This window comes from Amblyomma mixtum, chromosome 1 (assembly GCF_055824585.1).
Source record: "Amblyomma mixtum isolate Tamu chromosome 1, ASM5582458v1, whole genome shotgun sequence".
Taxonomy (NCBI): Eukaryota; Metazoa; Arthropoda; class Arachnida; order Ixodida; family Ixodidae; genus Amblyomma; species Amblyomma mixtum.
In genome coordinates this window covers 323,836,948-323,858,939 of record NC_143012.1, presented here as the reverse complement: position 1 = coordinate 323,858,939, position 21,992 = coordinate 323,836,948, and the positions used below count along the sequence as shown (strand labels likewise).

General features: G+C 49.4%; 1 protein-coding gene across 1 annotated transcript in view; it reads left to right on the top strand.

The window, feature by feature from the left end:
- The first annotated feature begins 49 nt into the window (after positions 1-49).
- LOC149372756 (tumor protein D54) overlaps positions 50-21,992 on the top strand; it is a 42,074-nt gene continuing 20,131 nt past the window's right edge. The window contains exon 1 of the mRNA XM_089567303.1: positions 50-225. Coding sequence (XP_089423429.1) covers positions 174-225 — 52 coding nt within the window. The 5' untranslated portion in view covers positions 50-173. The remainder of the gene's footprint in view (positions 226-21,992) is intronic.

Genomic DNA, 21,992 nt, shown 5'->3' with positions numbered 1-21,992 from the left:
AACAATAATGTTTCTTTTTCTTTTGTGGCTGCCACAAAGCCAAGGCAAGCCGGTCTGGCGGCCAGTTCGAGAACGCTTTGCGAGGGTGTTGTAAGCGACAGCAGCTTTGCGTCGGCGTAAACAAATCCGCAGAAGAATCGCATCCTTAGTGCCTGACAGCCCTGTTGGCATCTATGTCCACTACTCCAAGGGAAGAACGGAAGGCTTTCACGATGTCGAGCGGCGGTAAGAGCAGCTTCTCTGCTTTGTTTCAGAGCGCGTCGTCTTGTAGGCTTAGGCATCAGCTGCTTCGCCGGTTGAGTTGGCATGTTGGCATTACACACGCCGAGAAAGCTTAGCAGCTGTTGTGTTTCGTTCGTTTCGTCGTGAAGCTACATGCCAGTGTGAGTCATTACATTGTCGTGAGCCAAACTGAATTGCGTCTTGTCACGGCATTTAGCGCAACCCGCATCCGAGGAAAAGCGAAATTCACGTCGGTGCTGAGGAGGCGTACCAAAATCGATAAATTCCGCAGTTGGGCAGCCGTGTCTCGCTGCATTGCTTCAAACGTCTCCGTGCTTTTGCACGTGTTGCCAAGTGCTATTTCGCATTCTGTAATGCATTTCCCCGCGCAGTCGTGCACATGTTCGCACATCCGCCGTGTAATTACCGCGTTAGCTTTACTGTTATCGAGGATTTGATCTTTTCTCGCGCTCCTTGCGAGCGCCAAGAGAAAGCTGATTGAATTTTCGCCGCTAGTGTGTTCGCACTTTGCCCGTTTCGACTAACGACTACGTCAAGTTGGGTGTGATGTTTGTTGCTGCACTGAAGTTGGCTCTAATGATGATAGCATGTGCGCCGCGATCTGGGAACATGACCTCTCTGAACGAACAGCTACTGTGGCATTGTGCAACGAGCGGCTGCTGCTCGCTACTCGGTCGTTCGCTTCCAGTCCCACACTCGCAGACAAAAGGAACCTGTTTCCGTGAGGTAACCCAGTCGCAAGCCTAGTCTATATAATGTGATCGGTTTTCGGCGTATCCGGTGCAGTTTTTTTCGCTCTTCCGCATTTGCCTGTTTCGCCCGGCTGCCCGCAACGTGTGAGTGGGTGGGTCGGTGTCGGCCGCACGAAATGGGAGCGGCCGATGAGGGAGCTCCAAACGCACATCCAAAGTGTATTAGCAGTTGCGAGGCTTCCTGGTAATGATGCGGCTTATATCCGTTCTGGTGCTGAATCAAGTATGAAGAAACGGACGTGAAAATTGATGACACGCGTGGATTATCTTCATCCCTCATTTAGTTTATTGTCATCTGCTTGATGAAAATCGAGAGCTGGTGTGCAGTACTGCAGAAATGCTGTCGTAGCATATTGCGAGCTGGCCTTTGTCTTTGCAATCACTCTTATCCCCTGGCTCATTGACCGATAGTGTAGATAGCTAGAGCACCTGTCTAGTGTGGTATCATCTACTGCTTTTCTGAAGGCAGTGGGAAGCTTGTATGAAATTACTAATGCTGCCTTCACATATTTCTAATGGAAGTGTGTTTATTGTCTTTGTATGTGAATCTGTTCATGCACTTTAGAAAAATGAACAAACTTTTGTTTGGATTTGATCGCATAGGATCAAGTAAGCATACTCACAGCTGAATTGCATTTTGAAGCTAGCAAGTTGCAAGGAGCATTGTGTGTAATCTGTTGAACAGTAAATGAAGTTTGTAATCTTTGATAATATAGGGCTGGCACTGTGGCATAGTTAGGGAGTTGAGGAATAGTAAATATAAACCTAGAATGGGCCAGCAATTAATCCATAAAGTGTAGGCTAATTTAGAGGTGGAAAGATTGCTCTTTGATTTTAACTCCATAACATTGAGCACATTTGATAACTGCGCAGTTGTAAATGATATTGTTGCAGGCTAAAATTGACACCATGGCAGAACAACTGAAAGGTGGTGAAATTAGTTGCCATTTCCTTTCGGAAGCCGCTTATATGCCACATTTTAGGCGAGCAAACATTCGTCGAGTTTTCGCTTGTTTGTAAGTTTCTAAAGAAGCCAATGTTTTAAATCTAATATAATGTAACATCTATACACTTATAACATCATCTAACCTTTTGTTTGGAGCATGATAGCTACAGTTGCTTATGTGCCATAAAACACCATATAACTATATGCCACATTTACACCTTTGTTTTACTTGTTCATAGTTGCCTTTCATGGGTTCCCAGAAGAAAGGCTAATGTTTTGTATGTTGCGAGGAAACTCTCATGACATGCTTTAAACTTTGAGCAATTACAGAACCAGTTCCTGTGAGAGATGAAAATGCTACCTCAAGAGTCAAGATTTCATACCACACTAAAGCAAAGAATAATAATTTTCAGCTTGGCATAAAAAGTATTCTTGGTGATTAAATTTCAATATCATTGCATTAGTATGAATTTTTTAATTCATAACGGCAGCTTTTTTTTTTTGTACAGTGAGTCCTTGCAGCTGTATGTGACATGCCATACAAAAAAATTGGTAGGGGTTTAACGTGGTTAAACTGAGTAGATGAGCGAAAGCAGGTGTTCATTCTTCATTTGGAGAGGACACTTAGGGGTATGACGTGATAGCTGTAGTGGATTAATGTGCATAAATGCAGAATTGCTCATTCTCTACTTAACAGTCATAGATGTGGCGAGTCCTCATACCACTACCATCCCAGTGGCGCAGTGGTTAAATGATGCACCACTGCACTGGCCGATGGCTGTTTCTATCACAGCCAACGGTAAAGAATGTGCCACTCATGTTGGCCAATTCGTTTTTAAAAGCAGGGGTGTCCACGGACCACGCAACGAGCGGTTAGACCTGGCGTAGTGTTGCTTTCGCAATAAAAGTCACAATTGTATGGGATGCCTAGGAATACTTCCCCAGTGTTGGCACTTCATGCTCCATGACCACTGGCCTCATGGGTAGTGTTTTTGTGGGGGAACAAACATGAGAAGGGGAAATTGCTTAATTGTAGTGCGACAGGCCGCACACAGTGTTGGGGTACTGGAAAATGCCAGACAATATGGTCACCTAACACGCAAAAATGCCAGACAATATGGTCACCTAACACGCAAAAATGCCAGACAATATGGTCACCTAACACGCAAGTATCCTCCTATGGCAGACTGGTCTTATTTGGCTTTTATGGTTGTCTGTGATTTGTCCAAACAGATGGGAAGGAGCACAGACAGGACTTACACTACCAACTTCAGTTTTACTTTGAAAAGAATGTGTATATATGCATGCATAGCTGGTACAAAGCAAATGCAAAACAATTAAAAAGCACTGGCCTAACCTTCATTGTGCGCGAAATTGACAGATCAGACACGTGCTTCCTCTGTTTCCGTGAAATTTATTTAGGTGGCGCGTCGAAAATCAGTAGCGAACTAGCCCAGCATATCGGTTTCCTTTTAGATTGGTTTGATTATGGCGCCGGGTGACGGTGGTCCTACGTCGGTCCGAGGGGGTAACCACCGCGCTGGCGGGCTCCTATTTTCGATTCGGGGTTGTTGGTGCTTCGAGGAACTGCAGTAAAGCTCGGCGCGCAGCTTTCCCACTCGGAGGGGGCGATTGGATGGCAGCCAACGGGATCCCCCTAGAGTGCCGCCGCGGCCGGCAACCGCGATGTTGGCGGCGGGGAAGCGACTTGCGGTTACGGACTCTCCGTGCGGCGCGAATGGGTGTGCCGATCCGCAGTCGATTTGTCGTCGCCGGCTACTCGGCCATTTTATCTCTCGGCACCGAGGCCTATGCCGCAGTGCGGGGTACATTGGCGAGATTTTCATTGAACTATCAAGTGTTCAATGTGATATAGTCACCTCGATAATTTGAGCCTGGACGGGCCCGAAATTTGATCGAGTATGCGGAGTTGGAATTAAGGGGAGTTTCTGATACGCATGAAATTTACGGTACCGAAGCGCCAGTTCGAATTAACGAATCCATTGTGCTTAGGCATGGGTGAAAATTGTGCTCAGCATGCGTAAAAGGTAACGAAGAAGCTGCGCTGCACCACAGCATGGCGACTTGGAATCGTGATGTTTACTTCTTGACGCTTCTGTTTTCTTTGCACTGATTTTTAGTACACTGACCCTCTCCCCCGAGGCTAGAATCAGGAGGCCGGCAGTACATAAAAGCAGAGAACTTCCCCTTGCTAAGTTTTTGCTAACGCCGGTGACCGGAAGGGGAAGCAATGGGGAGTCGGGGTCTACTAGCCGGCTACCCGGAATTACCTCTGAATTTGGAAAATGTTTCGAAGTTGCTCTTCACTCGTCCTTTGCCAAATAAATTGAGCTTCTGCGTGTAGGAAAATAGCGATGAGAGAAAAATGTTGAAACAGTTGAACAGGGGTCGTGTGCAGCTGTCGCGTCGACTTAACCCCGAGTTCCCAGCTGCTCCCATGCCGCCGACGGCAGACAAACGCTAATTAGATCCTTATCAAGGTCTCCGCCGCCGCGGTGGCTCGTTGGTTATGGCGCTCGGCTGCTGACCCGGAAGACGCTTGTTCGATCCCGACCGCGGCGGTGAAATTTCGATGGAGGCGAAATTCTAGAGGCCCGTATACTGTGCGATGTCGGTGCATGTTAAAAAAACCGAGGTGGTCGAAATTTCCAGAGCCCTCCAATTACGGCGTCTGTCATAGCCTGAGTCGCGACGTTAAACCACAACAAAACCATAAACTGTCACGCTCTCCCTTCTCTGAAACTGTGTCGCCCCATAAAGCGAAAGCTCAGTGTTAACAACTGTGGGAATCTGGCTTTCCGCCGTCGCCTTTGCGCGGCTGTGCCGGCCGCCCGCGTTGTTTCTCCTCTTTCCCTTGCTCCCGCCTCAGGCGGTGGAGAGGCGGCTGGGTGACTAATCACTGTCATTTAGCCACAGCTCCGCCCCGGCTCCCCAAGGGCCTTTGCCATTGGCGCCTTTTGGCGGGAATTCGGGACCCCGCTTTGGGCGGCCGCGCGCCGCGCGACCGTCCGAGCGGGGCCCAGAGAGAGAGATCCCTCCGAGACAGCGTAAGGTGCGTACGTTACTGTTTGTCCGTGCCGGCCTTTGCCGTTCGGACCAGTGCTTACTCGAGCTCGCCCGCACGTGTCCTCTGACCTGCAGCGGCTCGAGCCTGTCCAGCGGGGTCCAGCGACCTCTGACAGGCGTACCTTGCGTTGAATGCCCACTCTCTCTCGCAACCGGCCCAACGGTCGACACGAGAGAGAGATCACAGCACTGCCGCGGGGACATTCTCCTGCAGCGGCGTGCTAGCGGCGCACATTGCTCGAGTCGCTTCGTGCGCGCAGCGGAGCCTTGCTCCTCGCGCGCCCCCGGGACGGGGTGACGATTGAGTGCGTGTGTACCTGCTGAAGGACGACGTGAATAAACGTCTCCTTTGTGAACTTGGAGGCTTATTTCTTTGCGGCGAATCGCTCTCCTCCCAGCGGAGGTTGAGTGCGCTGCAGCGGTGTCCCAGTGTGTGTGTGGTGACGGCTGATCGGGGCCCTTGGCTCGCGCGAAGCTCGAACCCGCGGTGGGTGGTGGCCTGTGTTCACTTAGAAACCCACACAACTGAGAAACACAAGAAGTTGAGAAAAAAATTGCAGGGTACACGTAAGCTCCTCCGTAAGGGTATGACGAGATAGCGCTAATACCCATTAACTCTACATGCATAGATTCATGGGAGTCCTGGCGCACAGGTTAAGCTATACGCCACTGCCCTACAATGGCAGGCACTGCCTCCAGTGGGGTTTGTGAGACCCAGGTTGCTCATCCCGAGCAACCTCTTGGGACCAGTCATTAATTTAGCTGGCACCTGCCATGGTAGACAGCTTGTGGGTTGGTTGTGGTGACGTCACAAGGTCACGTGACCTAGGTGGCAGGCCTGCCACCTAGGTTGCTTCTCTGGAGGTTTTTCGCTCAGTGCTAACGACGACGTGGCCGTTTACGCTGTCGAGTTAAATAAAAGGGTAGGAAAAAGCCCTACTGAATTAACTTAAATATACTACATCATATGTCAAGCAGCTGCTGACGGAAGTACTTTACCGAGGCAGAAAAATAAATGTTATTTGCAGATTGGCGTTCGAAATGCGCGGGACCAGTTGCTGTTCAGCCTGGTAATTTTTTTCTTTTCAGTTCCTTGTAGGAACCTGAGAAGTGATGATAAAAAGAAAAAAATATCAACTCTGCTCCATGAGTCGAGTAACGTAGTTTAGCCTCAGTGTGGTGCCAGGGATAATTGCAGGTATTGTTTTCGTCAGTATTAGCTGTTTAACGTACTACCAGTTCTTGTTTAAACCAGCGTTTCTGCATTTTGAGCGCAGGCTTTAGCCCAGACAGGTTGTCTAAAATGCCAGATTTGCTTGCTTTTCGAATAAAAAAAAAGAATGATTCGATCGTTAAAATTGCATGGATGGAGGTACATTTTTCGGAGTGCTTATTGCGCGCATAGGAGTGCGTATGGGGAAAGGGACCGAGCTCTGTGACCTCGCCCTCTACTGGGGGAACGAATATATGCGGAAGGAAAAAGAGGTTCGGCAGAGACACTGCTACACTGTAAACGAGGATCAACCCAAAAGGGAGTTTAAATGGTTGGCGTCCACCTTTAAACTCCATATGCGGAAACATTTACTCCATCAATATGGAGTAAAAATGTGTTAAATGACCTATTTTACTCCCTGCACTCAGTAATGAGGCATAAAGGAGGATTCTCCTCTTTACAACTCCCGTTTTGAAGTGGAGTATCTTGGTCTCAATGCACCCCAAGTCCTCAATGGAGTAAAAAGAACACCATTTTGCGCAATCCGCCCCGCCGTCTGGCGTCTCGTCTGTTTCTGGTCAGTCGTAACGGTGAGTGGCGGTGAGTAACGACCCCTTGGTTACCATCGTCGCCGGATCTCTGCTGTCTTTGCTTCTTCACGGACGCCTACCGCGGTACAGGATATCGGCTTGTTGCCGTTTTCCGCTACAGTAAGCAACATAATTGAACTGCTCCTGCGAAGCCTCCAGTGCTCTAACCATACCTGACCCTCCTTTGTTAGTGTCGCCACCCCGTTACAGCCCCCGCTTAGGCCTAATTCTCACAGGCTTTTTCAGTGTGGTTCTCGCGGTGTGTTGCAGCAGATTATAGTGCGTTCTATGAACATGGAACTGTGATAGAACATAGTTTCTCATACATATTGAAAAGCCAAGCCTTAAAAGTGCACTGAAGAGGAATCTGAACTCGAATTTTTACCGCTGGAACTCGATCTACACGTTCCGAGCGTTCTTAGAAAGTTCGTATTTTTGTCCTGTGCGGCCGACTTCCCTAATTTAAATCCGATTAAACCTCCAGGCTTCTGCCTTTTTTTTTTAATTCCCCGCAGACGGTGGGAGGAGTCAGCCAACCTTTCAGCCAGTCTCGTGGCGGCTTGCCGCTCTGCCATCGGCGGAGTGATACGTGGTGATCGGCGAAAGCGAAGAGTCCACGCGTATTTTTATTTCCGTGGGCCTAATATGCAGCTAGTCTCTGACTAGATCTATTTATTCACGCAAACCTAAAAAACAAAATAAAAGCGAAAGCAAAGCCGCCACGCGACTGCCTGAAAGGCACACTCTGCGTTGGTCGACTCCTCCCGCCGTCTGCGGGGAATTAAAAAAAGAAAAGGCGGGAGCCGGACGTTAATCCGGTTTAAATTAGGGAAATCAGTCGCACAGGGCAATAATTCGAGGTTTCTAAGAATGCTCGGAACGTGTAGATCGAGTTCCCGCGGCAAAAAGACGAGTTCAGATTCTTCTTCAGTGCACCTTTAATGAAGTGAATATGAAAGCAAACACTGCCACTCCAAACTACCATCAGGGGTGTTCTAATTTGCGACTTTTCTGCTCTGGTTTTTAGTCAAATATAGCGCGGTACATCACCGTGAAAACAACCCGACGTCTCCTTTTCAGTTTTGAACTATTGTTTATAATGTTACATTCCTTTATCTGCGAACATGGCCAACCAAACGAGCTCGTACAGCAAAAGCAGACGACTCCTGCCGCCTATACGCCGCCGCTAGGATTGCAGACGGCGAAAAGAATGCGTGACGCGGGGTCACATTAGGGCAGCGCAGTTTCCCAAGTTGGGTTGCCAGCGGCCCTCGCAGCTACTGCCCGTTTCTGCCGCTGTCACTGCTGTTAAAGTGAGCCTGAATGAGGATAAACAAACATGACGTCATTTTTGGGCTCCATTTCTGTGGGTGGTAAAAAATTTACTCCCTTGTACTCCCAAATACCTCCCTTATATAAGGGAGTAAATAAAATACTCCATTTATATGGAGTAAATAAAACCTTTTGGGTGTGCTTAGAGGAAGAGTCATTTACTCCCATTTGGGTGTTTTTTTTTTGTTAAGTGTCGATCCCCCTTCCGCCACCCATAACTGGTGAGCGGTGCACGGATGTGGGCTTGCGTGTAGTACTCCGAAGTAGAGCACTGCACGGGCCTCAGTCTGAAGCCCAAGCCCGGGCCCGAGACCTGAAGCCCGAGCCCGGCCCAGGCCCGCGGCTTCAAGCCCGGGCCCGGCCCAGGCCCGCTAAATTATCGCTGTAGCGAGCCCGGCCCGGCCCGTGAATCCCAGAGTGAAGCCCAGCCCGGGCCCGGCCCGGCCCGTTTCACAGTAACGCTTGAGGTATACCGCTCACTCTGAGCCAGCAGACTGCTACTGGACCCATAAGAAACTGGCCGACAAAGGTTCTGAAACCACAGTTTCGCTTGCAGAAAATTGGTTCTTTTTAACCCAGAAGGAAGTGATTAAGAGTTGTGCTCGGCAGGCTCGTCTTTTGGACAGTGATCTCGTGTAAGTGCGCAATGATAAACTCGGGGAGTTCGGAGAGCCAAACAAAAAGAGCTGCATACGCGCGCAGTAGACTACTTTGTATTCCCCCATGATTTTAATCAGTTATATTTTGCCGCCCGGACGTACAAACATTAAAGCTGCCTAGCAAGCAGTGGGATGACATTTTTTTAGTGAACGCGATCTCAGAGGTTGAACTCATAGCCGTACTGGTCGCCTTTCAGCAGAAACAAAAAGCTCAAAGGCTTGAGTATTTCACGGTGTGTGTTTTGAAGACTGTAAGCGTCCTAAACTAATACGCTCTTCCCGAATGTATTTTAATAGTGTATAGGTATGTTTTGGGATGACGAACGATCAATTGCCAATTAAGACCGATTGAATTTTACTCTTATTGGTGGAGCAGAAGATAACGCGCGAAGCGCATGATAACACTTGTCATGACAATGAGGATGAAGAAGCGAGGAGGAATAGACTTATGAGAGGAGATTTACAAACTCTCACGAGATTTTGTGGCTATTTCATTTACGAGACGTTCCGGTCAGTTGATCAAAAAGAAAACCAAACGCGCTTTAGTTTTTGAATTTTACCACATGAGAAAAATAAAGCTATAAAATAAAAGCTATGTTTTTGGTGCTTAAGGGCTCAAGGGGAGTCAGGCTGTGAGAGACACCGAAGCAGAGGGCTCCGTATCATTTCCACCACCTGAATTTCTTCAACGAGCAATGATACTACAAAATACATGGCTGCCATGCTTGCCGCCTAAATAGAAATTAGGCCGCCGAGGTTAGGAGCAAACCGTGGTTCCCCGGCCCAGTAATCAAGCGCCTTGACCACTAAGCCACCGCGGCGTGGAAATAAGGAAATAGATAAGTCAATGAATAAAGCTTAGCTTTTTTCTCAGCGCGTACCATGGCCCATAGCTCATCTGTGTCGCTGCTCCAATGCCGCAGTTGTGTACTTCACTGTGCAATAGTGAGTGAATAGTTGGACACCAGCCGTTTCTGTACGGACCCAAGCCTGACTCGGGTCCGCAGCTTTAAGCCCGAGCCCGGCCCGGGCCCGCAATTTCAGGCCCGGGCCCGGCCCAGGCCCGGCAAAACAAATCATGTCCCGGCCCGCGGGCCGGGCCGGGCCCGGGCTTTCGGGCCGGCCCGAGCCCGTGCAGTGCACTACTCCGAAGGGGGACAACCTTCCGTGCGCCGAAGCCGCAAGTAGAACTAGGATTCTCATAGATTGCTTGCAGCAACGTCAGAGTGGCAGCCATGTTGGATACCATGCAGAGCTGCGAAAACCTGCGTGGTTTTCTAATCTGCTTGTAGCCACCTGCTTTGATCGGGACCGTATAAGCAATGCCGGTGATACATCATGGCGCCCGTGACGTCACGTGCAAACCACCTATTCTTATGCGCCAAGTGGTGGCCTCTGTGCTCGGCATCGTTTGTTGGTTGAAACCAACGTCCATTGATGACGCAATCCGCCGCCGCATCTTTGCCTTCTGCGAGACAAGTCACTGCTTTGAAAGGTTTTGTTTTTCACTTCGGAACTGCTGTGTGACCGGTGCCATCCGTCATACCGTTACCGTTTGAAACTGCGCAACACCCAGTTGCAAGCTGGGTTCACTGATATGGAGTGCCCGTTTTGTACCGTATCCACGGGAAATGTGCCAGACATTTGCAGTCGATAGCAGATGCATGAGTGCGGGCCAGACGAGCTCGGCGCCGGTAGCTTAAATGCCCTTTGAGCGAAGGCTTTATTTCTCCCAGCGTGGCTTTCGTCAGCATTATGTGCGCTGCATTACCTCTGGCGCGCGCAACATGCGATGGGACAAGCTGTCTGAAGCACAAGATTGCGAGTGCTGCACAGTTAGCGTCGAAACTTGGCTTCTCGCTGCTATTCCCTACAAAAGCAAATTTAAAAAGCCAGTCGCACCTCGCAATGTCTCGTCCGAATGCCAAGGAATAGCTTGGCAGTTCTAAAGTTCGCTTCACCGCACAGGTTTAAACGCGCAGCCTTGAAGCGTAGCTTCTGTGCGGCAATTTTCCTTTTCGGTGAACGGGCAAGTGAAGTGTAGGTCACGCACGAAAATCGCGCGAGCACTGCTCAAAGTTCCGCTTGATGGCTGCGTCGCACCGCCATTTTGGCGTTGGGGCCGTGCGGGAAAGCCGTACCGTAAGGATTGTGTAACTGGTGTATCGCTTCCGTACGTGTCTTTACTTTGTTCGCAAACGCCATCGTGCTTTCTTTGCCGCTCTATTTTTCCATTGTCCTGCCGGTCGGTGCAGTGGGGCCGGGTATCGTTTGCTTTTTCACTGCTCCGGGCCGTTAAGGCGTGACACACTCGATTGGAACGTACACTGAGCAACTCATTCTTTTCTGTTTTTTGTTTGATTTGGGCTCCAACCCGAAAGACTTTCACTCGCACAGCTGCGCTCGTGCGTCAACTTATCTGGCTCGCGGTCGACTGCTGTTTGAACGCATGGGGGACAAAATTCTCCAGGACACGCGACAAGCGATTTTGGCTAATAGCTACCATGTTTGTTAGCGATGACCTGCTGTCACTAGCACAGATCATAGTCCGCGGCTAATCACAGAGCTATCAGCTTCCGTTCCTGATGACGCGTCCTGGAGACTTTTGTCCCCGACAGTAAGTTGAAATTGTGGTAGTTCTCCGAAGTGAAGCGATTGCAACGGTGATCCGTGTTTTGAATTTCCTTTCGTTGTGCTTAGGTCCACATTTGCCAGCTTTGTTCAGGCTCTGAACTGATAGGGAAGGGAAATACTATTTAGCCAGGCGCGTGGGTAGCGATTCAGGTGAAGACGATTCGCTTACTTTCCCGAGACTAATTTTGAAGGTTTTGGGCTGTTTGGTAAGCTATTATTAGAATGTGCAGCGCGGTGGACAGACGTGGCAGGCGAGGTAGGAAAATGGGAAAGGGGAAGAGCGGAGTTTGCTTGCTTTTTGGTTCTTTTCTTGCGACGAGGAAGTTTTAGCGTCGCGCAGAGCCAACTGCGCAGTGGCAGGCGCGCTGTCGTACCTTTCGCCTCGAGGCAACGAATCGCGGTGGCGTGTCGCTCTTTGCGCTGGATTAAAGTGCTAAAACGAGCAAAATTGAAGATGATAGTGGCGCTTTGCCTCTATCGCCTCACTATCACTTGATAGTGAACGGCTTGGCGTGCCCTGGACTTTGTTATCGATTAAGGAGTAGCAGTATTTGAATGTTATGCGCACGCAAGTTTATTTAGGTTGGTGGTTTCTTGTTCTGTTGTTTTCCTAGTAATGTTAGTCACGCTACAGTACTGTCCACCTGAAAACAGTAAATCATGGAACGTATGCGAGGGAGTTGTCGAAACGCCTCCTCTCTGGACTGTCGGAAACCGGGTCCGCCGCCGCCTCCACCGTGCTAGTGCGAGGTGCTCACGACAGCCCGGTGAACAATATGGCAGCGCCCAGGGAGCCCTTATTATGGTGGCCCCCGTGCCGGTATCACATTGGCAAAACGTGCTCACTACTTACTGCGCGAATCATTGCTTCTCTCCGGTTCGCACATTCTTGCGATGTCCACTCTGTGTGCCACGCTTCCTGTCTGTCCCCCTTACTCTGCGGGTCAAGGTACAGGGTCGTCCACTCTTAGTTAGAATGCGCTAGCGCATGGCCGTGCTCTTTGGAGGGTCACTGCGTCCAAAACGGCTGCGCATCGAAGCGAAGGGCATGGCAGATGACGCGAAGCACCACGTCCCAGGTACACCTTCTGCGCCGCTTTGGTGCGATGAGCGACTGTGTCGCACGCGGTGGCCCTCTGAAGAGTGCGGCCATGCGCTAGCGCGTTCTAACTAAGAGTGGACGACCCTGTACCTCTACTTGTTGCGCCGCTCTTGAAGGGAATGCTTTTTTTTATGCATTTGTTTCTTTTCTCCCGTGGTTGATCTTGATTCTTACGTTGGCAGCGCCGCGAGTGCCTTTTTTTTTTTTACTAATGGGGGTGCTTCTTGGGACGCTTTTTGCCCGTCACTCTGCATTGTGTGCTGAAGCGGTTTCTGGAAATGCCGTGCGCGCTCCAGTTCTGCATGATGGGTGTTCCTGATGCCGAGATCTCAGTGCCGTGCAAGGTCAGCGCGGGGCAGACCTTGTGGCTGCCTGTTACGTGCGCCGGCACCGTTAGCCCGGCTCGCGTTTCCTGGGTAACGGGTATAACTTTCAAGGTCGACCTGCTCCCGCGTCGCCAGTTGCTCTGCTATATCGACGCTTCGTCGCCTTGCTCGAACGTCAGGCTTGTCCGCTGTCCCTGATGTGTAGTACGAGCTTTTGTTGCATGGTGGTTGTACGAGCAGCTTGGAACCGTTGCTGCGCAAGGGCAGTTCCAGTGCGCCGGAACCTATCAGTCCGGTTCGTACGAGTTTCGGTTTGGTGGTTTGGTTTTGGTTTATGGGATTTAACGTCCCAAAGCGACCAAGGCTATGAGAGACGCCGTAGTGAAGGGCTCTGGAAACTTCCGACCACCTGGGGTGTTTTAACCTGCACTGACATCGCACAGTACACGGGCCTCTAGAATTTCTCCTCCAAAGAAATTCCGCCGCCGCGGCCGGCATGTACGAGTTTCGACATATTCATCACGTGCCTTGGTTTCAATTGCGACCGGAAACGTAACTGTGCGGCAACGACAGACGTCGATAAGGGCTTCAATCGAGTTCCGGCTTTGGGGACTGCTTTCAAATGCATGGTAAACCGCGGTGGTCAGATTTTTTTTTTTTTTTTGTATGTGTGGCGCCGCTGTTAATCTTCAAATTACTGGTAACTCGCCGTTTGTTATTGACAGTGGCTGGAAATATGGCAACCAGTTAAGCCCGTGATTCACGACATTTGCGATTCGCGCATGTCAGTTTGTGGAGTGGGTATTAACAGAGTCAGCGTAATGCATTGCCTAATTAATCTAATAGCTGGCAATTTTTAAGTGATGTGAGGACTTCATATGAACAAGACGTTCTAAGAAACATGTGACGACGGGTCGTGAGACCATTGACGTGCAATATCCGTCAACGATCGTGCTATTTTGAGAAGCCCACGTAGTACACCGGTACGTGACATCGCACTGCAGCAGTAGCGCTTCGGGCTCTTTCCGGCATCTAGATTTTTTTTGTGTGCATGCTTCGGTTTATCTCTCGACGTTCTTCGGCTTCCTGGACGCGCTGCTGCGTTGCAGTCGTCTGCGAGTCAGGGTTAGTGGCGCCTGGGGTACAGTTGCGTACACAAGCCGAAAATTCTGCTCCTCGGCGTCTGAAAAAAAAAAATAAAAATTGTCCGCTGCTCCAGACGTTGCAGGACACGGTAAACATGACAGCTGGATGATGTGTTAGGTACGATCGAAGCAGTAATGCCAGTCGCCGTCATGTGCGTGGTCAGTTATTGGCTATGGTTGAGTGGCGATCTGTTGTAATTTTCAAGCGGGGAGTGCAAGGAAATTTAATTTGCATTTGTAGAGAGACTGGTGGAATGTATCGATCCCGCAAGATGCTTTTGTTAGTTTTTTTTTCGCACGTAGCGAATGAAATACTTTGAAAAGCACAAATTTGAGAGGTACTATTCCATTCAACGAACTTATATTTTTTTTTCAGCGTGACGTTGAGTTGAATGAAAATTTCAGGGGGCACTTTGACTGTCTAAAGTGCGTAGAGGCGAAAGCGTTTTCCGCACCACTTTCAGTGCTTCACTGGTGGCGTCACATGCAATTGAGTACTAAGTGATGACAAATCACTAATTAATGGTTAATTACTGATTAATGCCTGAATAATAATTAACTGCTAATTAAGCTTAAGCTTCGCCTTTAGGAGTGGAACGCGACAGCGTGTTGTAGCGCTGCCAGGGAGTCCACGGAACGCCACCACCTGTTCGGCGCGATGCCTTGCCGTTTCAACGCAACGGTTTTTAAGCATGAAATGCTTTTAGCTCCCGTTGTCGGCAGTGTGGTGACGTCACGCCGAGACCTAGAGCCATCATCCGGGCACTGAAATCCACTCATCCGGGCACTGAAATCCACTCATCCGGGCACTGAAATCCACTCATCCGGGCACTGAAATCCACTCATCCGGGCACTGAATTCCAGTCATCCGGGCACTGAATTCCAGTCATCCGGGCACTGAATTCCAGTCATCCGGGCTCTAAAACGAGAACATCCGGGCACCGTACGAGACTTAACGAGACTCTCTAAGCCCTCCTACGCGACCGGCATGCAAGCGCCGGTTGGTCTCCAAACGAGACAAAAAATAACTGCTGCCAGTGCCTTCTCAATGTTTATCAAGATATCAGTGGAGCTGTGGGTTTGATAATGCACGGAATTATAATTTCCGATTTCTAATAACGCGTGCAAAAAGCACATAAATGCCATGTTACACTTCGTTGCCATACGTGATCCGGGGGAGAAGCGCTGCGTTCAAAGGGCAAGGCATCGCGCCGAACGGGTGGTGGCGTTCCTCCCTTCCTTTACGGTGCGGTTCGGGTGCCCACCGAGATGGCAGAGAATTACTGCGCCATTTCCTTTCAAAAAACCTTGCGTTCAAATGGCAAGGCATCGCGCTGAACGGGTGGTGGCGTTCCTCCCTTCCTGTACGGTGCGGTTCGGGTGTCCACCGAGATGACATTAGGCCCGTAAACATTTCATGCTTACTCTACTCTCGGTTACGGGAGAGGCAGAGATTTTGAGGAAAGGAAATGGCGCAGTAAATCTCTGTCATCTCGGTGGTCACCTGGGGTGGTATTCTGCCGGTGTCGCCTTTTGCGACATGTCGCATATAGGCGGGGCCTAAAAAAGTGCTTACAGATGCTCGAAGAAACGGAAAAAGCCGCCGGCACTTTCGTCTGCGGTGCATTCATTCACTCCGAGAAGCGACAATTTACCACTGCTGATTCACTAGCAGCAGTAGTTTCGTATCTTTTATAGCAAGAATATTTGCCATCACATGACGTCTAATGTTCAAAAAAACATTTGCAAATTTAATATAAACTCGCATTACTTCATTTAAGTCTATAAAACACCGCGAAAAAGCTCCAAATCTATTTTTCTTTCGTTCCGGACGGTTGTGCTAGGCTTCGGCTGCGTTTCGGGCAGTTGCAGACGGTAGCAGTGTAGTTGGAGGTCCCATTAGGCTTGCGCGCTTCAGAATCGAGAGCGTATCTCAAAAACTAGGCTGAATTGCAGCTTAAACTTTATCGTCGAAGCAAGGTTAGTCATAGCGAAAAGTAACAACACCAGTAGTTGCCGGTAAACATGCCGACTGGAATCGCAAGGACTGCTGAATTGGCTGAAGCGGGCGGCTCTCGTTTGAAAGGACGTCGCCATGTTTTCACGCCAAGGGCGCAAAAGCCGCAACTGCCGATTGCGTTCGTATGCTTACGGTAGCCCGTCGCCCGCGCGAATCGCTTCAGCGCATTCCGTTGTTCGACTAAGCGTAGTAAATTGGGGCGACGCCACGATGACGTAGCAGGAAGGCGGGTCCGTGTCGTCACGCCGCCGTCACCGCGGCTCGAGCCAATCAGCGAAGAGCGAATGCGACATGTCGCAAAAGGCGACACCGGGAGAATACCACCCCTGAACCGCACCGTAGAGGAACGGAGGAAGAAAGAAAGACGAAGATGGCCCGTAATGAAGAAAATGAAAATTGTATTTGAGGAAAGAAAATTACGCAGTAACTGTCTCACATATCTCGGTGGACACCCGTCAAAATTCAGAGGGGGGGGGGGGGGGGGGTGCACTTTTTTGACCTAATGTGTGGTCACTGATGTGTGGTTAAAGGGACACTGAGGAGAAATTGAAGTTGGCTTGTATCGACAGAATACCAGCTCCTGATTACAAAAACGCCACTCATACTGGCAACAAAGCTCTTGTAACGTAGAAAAGAGCAAGAACCAAAATACAGGTATCGCCGCCACAGGCCAAACTCGCAAGTACAAGCGTGATGAGATCATAGAACAAAACAGTGTTGCTAGAACGAATGGTTCTAGCAACACCAGGAACCGAGAAACCATGCATCACTGAGGCGCAGCCAATGCATGCGCAAATCTCCTTGACGTCGCCAGATGGCGCCACGTGCCCGGCTGCTACGCGCGCTCCTGAAGCATCGGGACAAATCAGCGCCTGTTTTCCGGCGGTAGGCGGGCTCCCGGTATTCCGCTAGCGGTAACAAGGTACACGGTATGCTAAAGGTGTCTATTTGCGAGAACTTCGTTGACGACTTCGAGAACGAGATGCATCGTAACGCTGGCAAAACGCCAGTGCAAACGTAATCGAAGCGACTGTAGCGACGGCCGCAATAGCCGATAGATGCCTTCAACGTGCGGCCGGCGGTAGCTTTCTTTTCGGCTGCTGCTAGGCCGCACTGCTGGCAGCCAGAAATCACGGAGTCTGCGTTACGTCATGTACACGTCATGTTTCACGTCTCTTAGTCCTCTGTCGTCATAGACGAATCCCAAGTTTGAATCACAGCGGCGGGAAAAACTTTTTCAACTTCGAATCCAAATTTCTTAGAAATAAATGCATCTTTCGCTGCCGGCCAAGTGGCAACCAAGCCATGACATGCCGAACTATCGGATTTTACTATAAAAAAAATATTAATAGTGCTCTCCTCAGTGTCCCTTTAAGATGTTAAGCTTCGCCTCTAGTGGAACGCGAGAGCGTCTTGCAACGCTGCCAGGGAGGCCATAGAACGCCATCGCCCATTCGGTTCTACGCCTCGCTCGGCGGTAAATTGGTTTTTGAGGAAAGGAAATGTATTTCTCATATCTCGGTGGACACCTAAACCTCGCCGGAAGGGAAGGGAGGAGGATGGCAGTGAGCGAAGACACCGTATTCACTAGACGTGCCTTTGTTCATTCCAAACCATCGAGCTGGCATGGCGGAGTGGATAGCATGCTCGTCTCGCACTCCGAAGACCAGGGTTCGATTCCCGAGCTCGACCAATTTCTTACTAGGTTTTATTTATTTATATGGCCTGACTAGAGAAGTTAATTAGGCTAATTGGGTAATTAAGCAATTAACTAAGCTCAGTCCCACTTGGAGCATCACTATATGGTCCCTTCAATTGGTTGCATGGTTACTAGCCAAAGTACAATTGGCCCGTTTGAAATTGGCGCACTGTGACTTCACGACCATTTCGACCAACTGAAAAGCGTGACATTCTCTGTCGACAACTGCTGCTTACAACGACGAGACATTAAAGGCTTTCGCCTTAATATTACTGCAACCTGCTGTTAACTTGTGCCGAGTGTTACTTCATTTCGTCTTGTTTCCACTAACTGCTGCTTTACACGTATGGGGAGGGTGGGGAGGATTTTCGTGTCAATTTTTCAGTCGAAAGGTGCGCGAATCTTGTTGCTTCGTAGTGCGATTGTCAAGCAGGCAAAAGGCGACAGCGCTCTAAGGAGAAGTGTTCAGTTTGAAGCGTGGCATCATTGATGTACAAATCTTTTCCTTCGATTTCTGTTTCACATGTATGTAATTCACAATGCCGACTAGCGTACGGGTGCCTGTTGTCGCTTGAGTTGATGACGAATACCAAGGGGAGTAAAAAGGAATAGAATGAAAGTAGAATTTTTTTTTTCCTTTTTCTTGCCCGGTACAGCATGTCAACTTCGAGCGTTTGCATAGCTTGCGACAACATTAGAAGTATGCGGCTGACCTACCCAGTAACTCTGCTTTTACTTAGCGAACTTTCTTAGCTGTCATGATTAGTTTGTTTAATTGGTTGTACGCCGTGCAGTGCTCTCTGGGCGTTGTCGTTGTTTACAGAATTGCTTGCCGCAACTGTCGATATCAGCGCGCCTCTGTCTAGAGGCCCTTTTTATCTCGCGCCTCTCGAGTGGTGCGCGCGCTTTGTTTAGACTGTTAGCGCGTGGAAACAGCTATCGTTTGCGGAAGCAGCGCTGCAGCTACCGAAATGGTGCCGTAAAATCGGGTTTCACTTGTGCGCCAGGGTTGTCCCCTCAGCCCTCTTCTATTCTGCATTTACATTGAAGCGTTGTGTTTGAATATCATGGAAAGTGAAAAAATTCGAGGATTCCAGCTACAGGCAGCAGAAGTTAAGCTGCTGGCTTATGCGGATGATGTCGCGGTGTTCACAGTGAATCGGGAAGGTATAACCGAGGCCGTGGCATGCGTAAAAGAATTCACCAAGATCACCGGTAGTAAAGTGAATTGGTCAAAGTCCCTGGGGCTTTGGCACGGAGAATGGCCAACGAAGCCCGGCAATTTTGCAAACGTGTCCTGGGTGATGACCCCAGTAAAGTACTTAGGCGTTCCACTGGACGGTTATCGCGATAGCGATTCGTACTGGAAAGCACAGACGCAAGCTACGCGTGAAAAGGTGGAAAGGGCGACACCTTTCAATTTTTGCAAGGGCCACAGTGTGCAATCTGTTTTTTATGTCTAGGCTGTGGTACGTGATGCAAGTGTTGCATTGTGCAAGGATGAACGTACAGAGACTGCACCGGATCTTTGCCGTTTTTGTGTGGGCTGCGGACTGGGAACGCTGTAGCCGGACCAATTTGTTTAGGCGGGTGAAGGATGGCGGCCTGAGTCTGGGACACTTATTTCTGCGGCAGATTGTAAGCAGATTTTGTTTTGTGCGTGATGTAAGCGATCCGTTTTTGCGCACTGTGTGCCAATTAAGGCTCGGAAATGCACTGCCGGACTTTGTTGTCACAACCGCAAGTTTCTCGGGACGTATTTTTGGTTACTTTAGAGAGGTTGTCGCGAGTGTTCGATTCCTGTCTGTTCGATTTTCGTATGAATATTTATCTTCTGTTAGCAGGAAGAAGTTGTATAAAGATTTGTGCGATGTAGTTCTTCCACAACCTATGTACAGGGCCTTATACAATGGAGGCCAGGGACGCGACGTGCTTAAGCGTGTGAAGGCGATGCAGGTGCCGCCAAGTGCAAAAACTTTTTTCTTTAAATTACATACCGGAACACTACCAGTAAAGGAATTCTTGGAAAGGAAGCAGTTATTTCTACCTTGGGGATCACATTGTTTAATTTGTAAACAACCAGAAACAATAGACCACGTTTTTTTGCACTGTTGGGAGGGGGTATACTTTTGGGACATCTTGCAACGGACTTTAAAAAAGGAATTTCCGCTCGACGCTCATGGTATTCGGTACTTGCCTGTAGAGAGTGAGGATGGGACACCATTCGACCTCATTATGCTAATGGGCCTCCATTGTATTTGGCGCTCCAGAATGGCAGGATATCATTGCGATCCTGATGCACGGCCAGCACGGATCTATTTTAGGGAGTGCATGCATAAGTATATTGAAGTTCAGAAACTTGCTCCTGAAGCTCCCGAGTGGCTCGAAAGAGTCGAGCCTTTGGTGACGCTTAAGGAGTTCTAATATGATGAAGCCACTCACCCCCGGGCGGATAGTGTTGTTAATTATTGCTCATTGCGCTCTGTAAGTGTATTTGTGTACTGTGGTTCTTGCCGAAGTCAGGCAATAAATAAAAAAAAAAAACGAAGGTCCCTGCGTATATACATTTGGAAACTAGTAATTCCTCTTATCTTTCGTATTTTCGATGCTGGCAGGTTTTGCTGGTTTTCGGTGTCTTTTAGCGTATATTTTCAGTTGATAACCGACGGGAAAGAGAATACCACGGCTTGGAAAGCACTATTGCCGTCATCGCGTAAAGTTCGTCCTGTAGTTTCCTTTTTTTATTTCTGTGTGATTATTCAGTCATGCTTCCAACTAATAGGACGCGCGCTCGCACACACACACGCACGCGCACACACACACGCGCACACACACACGCGCACGCACGCACATTATATTCGATTTGAATTTGGAGCTCCACAGCTTGTCGATTCGTGCATTGGCCCTCTCGGTCGAAATATCAATGCGGTGTTTTTTGCACCATGAGTCCGTTATTGCCACTTCGCGCTAGGACACAGTTCCCCTGGATGATTTCTGGCCGTTTTTCAGTTTTACGTGTGACCATGGGATAGGTTGTGGGTTAAGTTTATTCTCAGTACGTAACGAAAGAAGAAAATTGTGGATGCGAGGAGCTCCCGGCACGAATAATTGACTAACTTCCAGTGTGGCCGTTTTCATTCGTCATGTAATCTACTCATATTTTTCGCCGCCGATTCTTGCACGGGCGAACGGCGACTCCGCCGCTGTGCTTTGTGTTCAGATCCTTAGTATAGCCTGCTGGTCGTCAGTTTTGGGAGCGGATTCGTGTGAAATTCTTCGCGGCGCTGTATTTGCATAATAAATTATGAACATTTTTTGTGTTAGAATTAGCCATCGGATCCTTCTTTGTATTGTTTACTGGAGCACTTTTCAGATGTGGCGCCTCGTATTTTCTTACCTGCGGTCGCCTGTTCCTACGCCGCTTTTTGGGTGCGTTGCCGTCAGTATTGTTGCGCGCATTTTGTGCGTTTTACTGCGTGTGGCGAGCAGGAATACGACATATAATATTGTTCATATTCCACCGGCACAACAGTTTATCCGTTAAAACGTTTGTAGTCTGTTCCATTTTACAAAATACTGGTTGATGATGTTGACGGTGGTCTTGAAAAGACGAAAATAACGAATATGAACACCTGGCAACAGCTGTGTGCATCCGTAAACCGCGAGAAGTGTTTTCGGAAAGAAATTCGCAGAGTGCCATCTTTCTGCGGAATAGTTCTGGTGTTCATGGTCGCTGTTTAGCGCTAAGGGCGCACTGATTGAGACCTGCGCTACGCATCGTAACTGGCCGCTCAGGCGTCGCCTCTGGTCTGCTTTCTTTGTGCGGGCGATCGATTGCCACGTTTCGAGTGTGTTGCATATGCTCGGCCAGGTCGCTCTCTTCTTTTTTCTTTTTGTTTTCGCGCGGATCCCAAGAAACTGGCAGTTCGCGGCTGACCGCGTTGCGAGGGTAAAAAAAGAAAAAGTTGACGCGACGGTTCAAAGGCCCGCGCTGACCCGGCCTGGCTGACGGGCTGTGCGCCGCGCGGGATGGACGGATGGGCAAAGGGGGGAGGAGAGGCGCAGTCGTCTTCTGCTGCTGCGTCTCCGCATTGGCCGCCGCGGCCGCTCCTCCTCGTCCGAGACGGCAAAAAGGCGAGCAGCGGAACACGAACGGGCGAGAAATGGACAGAAAAGCGGAGCAGGCAGAACAGCGAGCCACGCGGCAGCCAGTACTCCGCTGTCGTCCTGAGAAGGGCTCGACG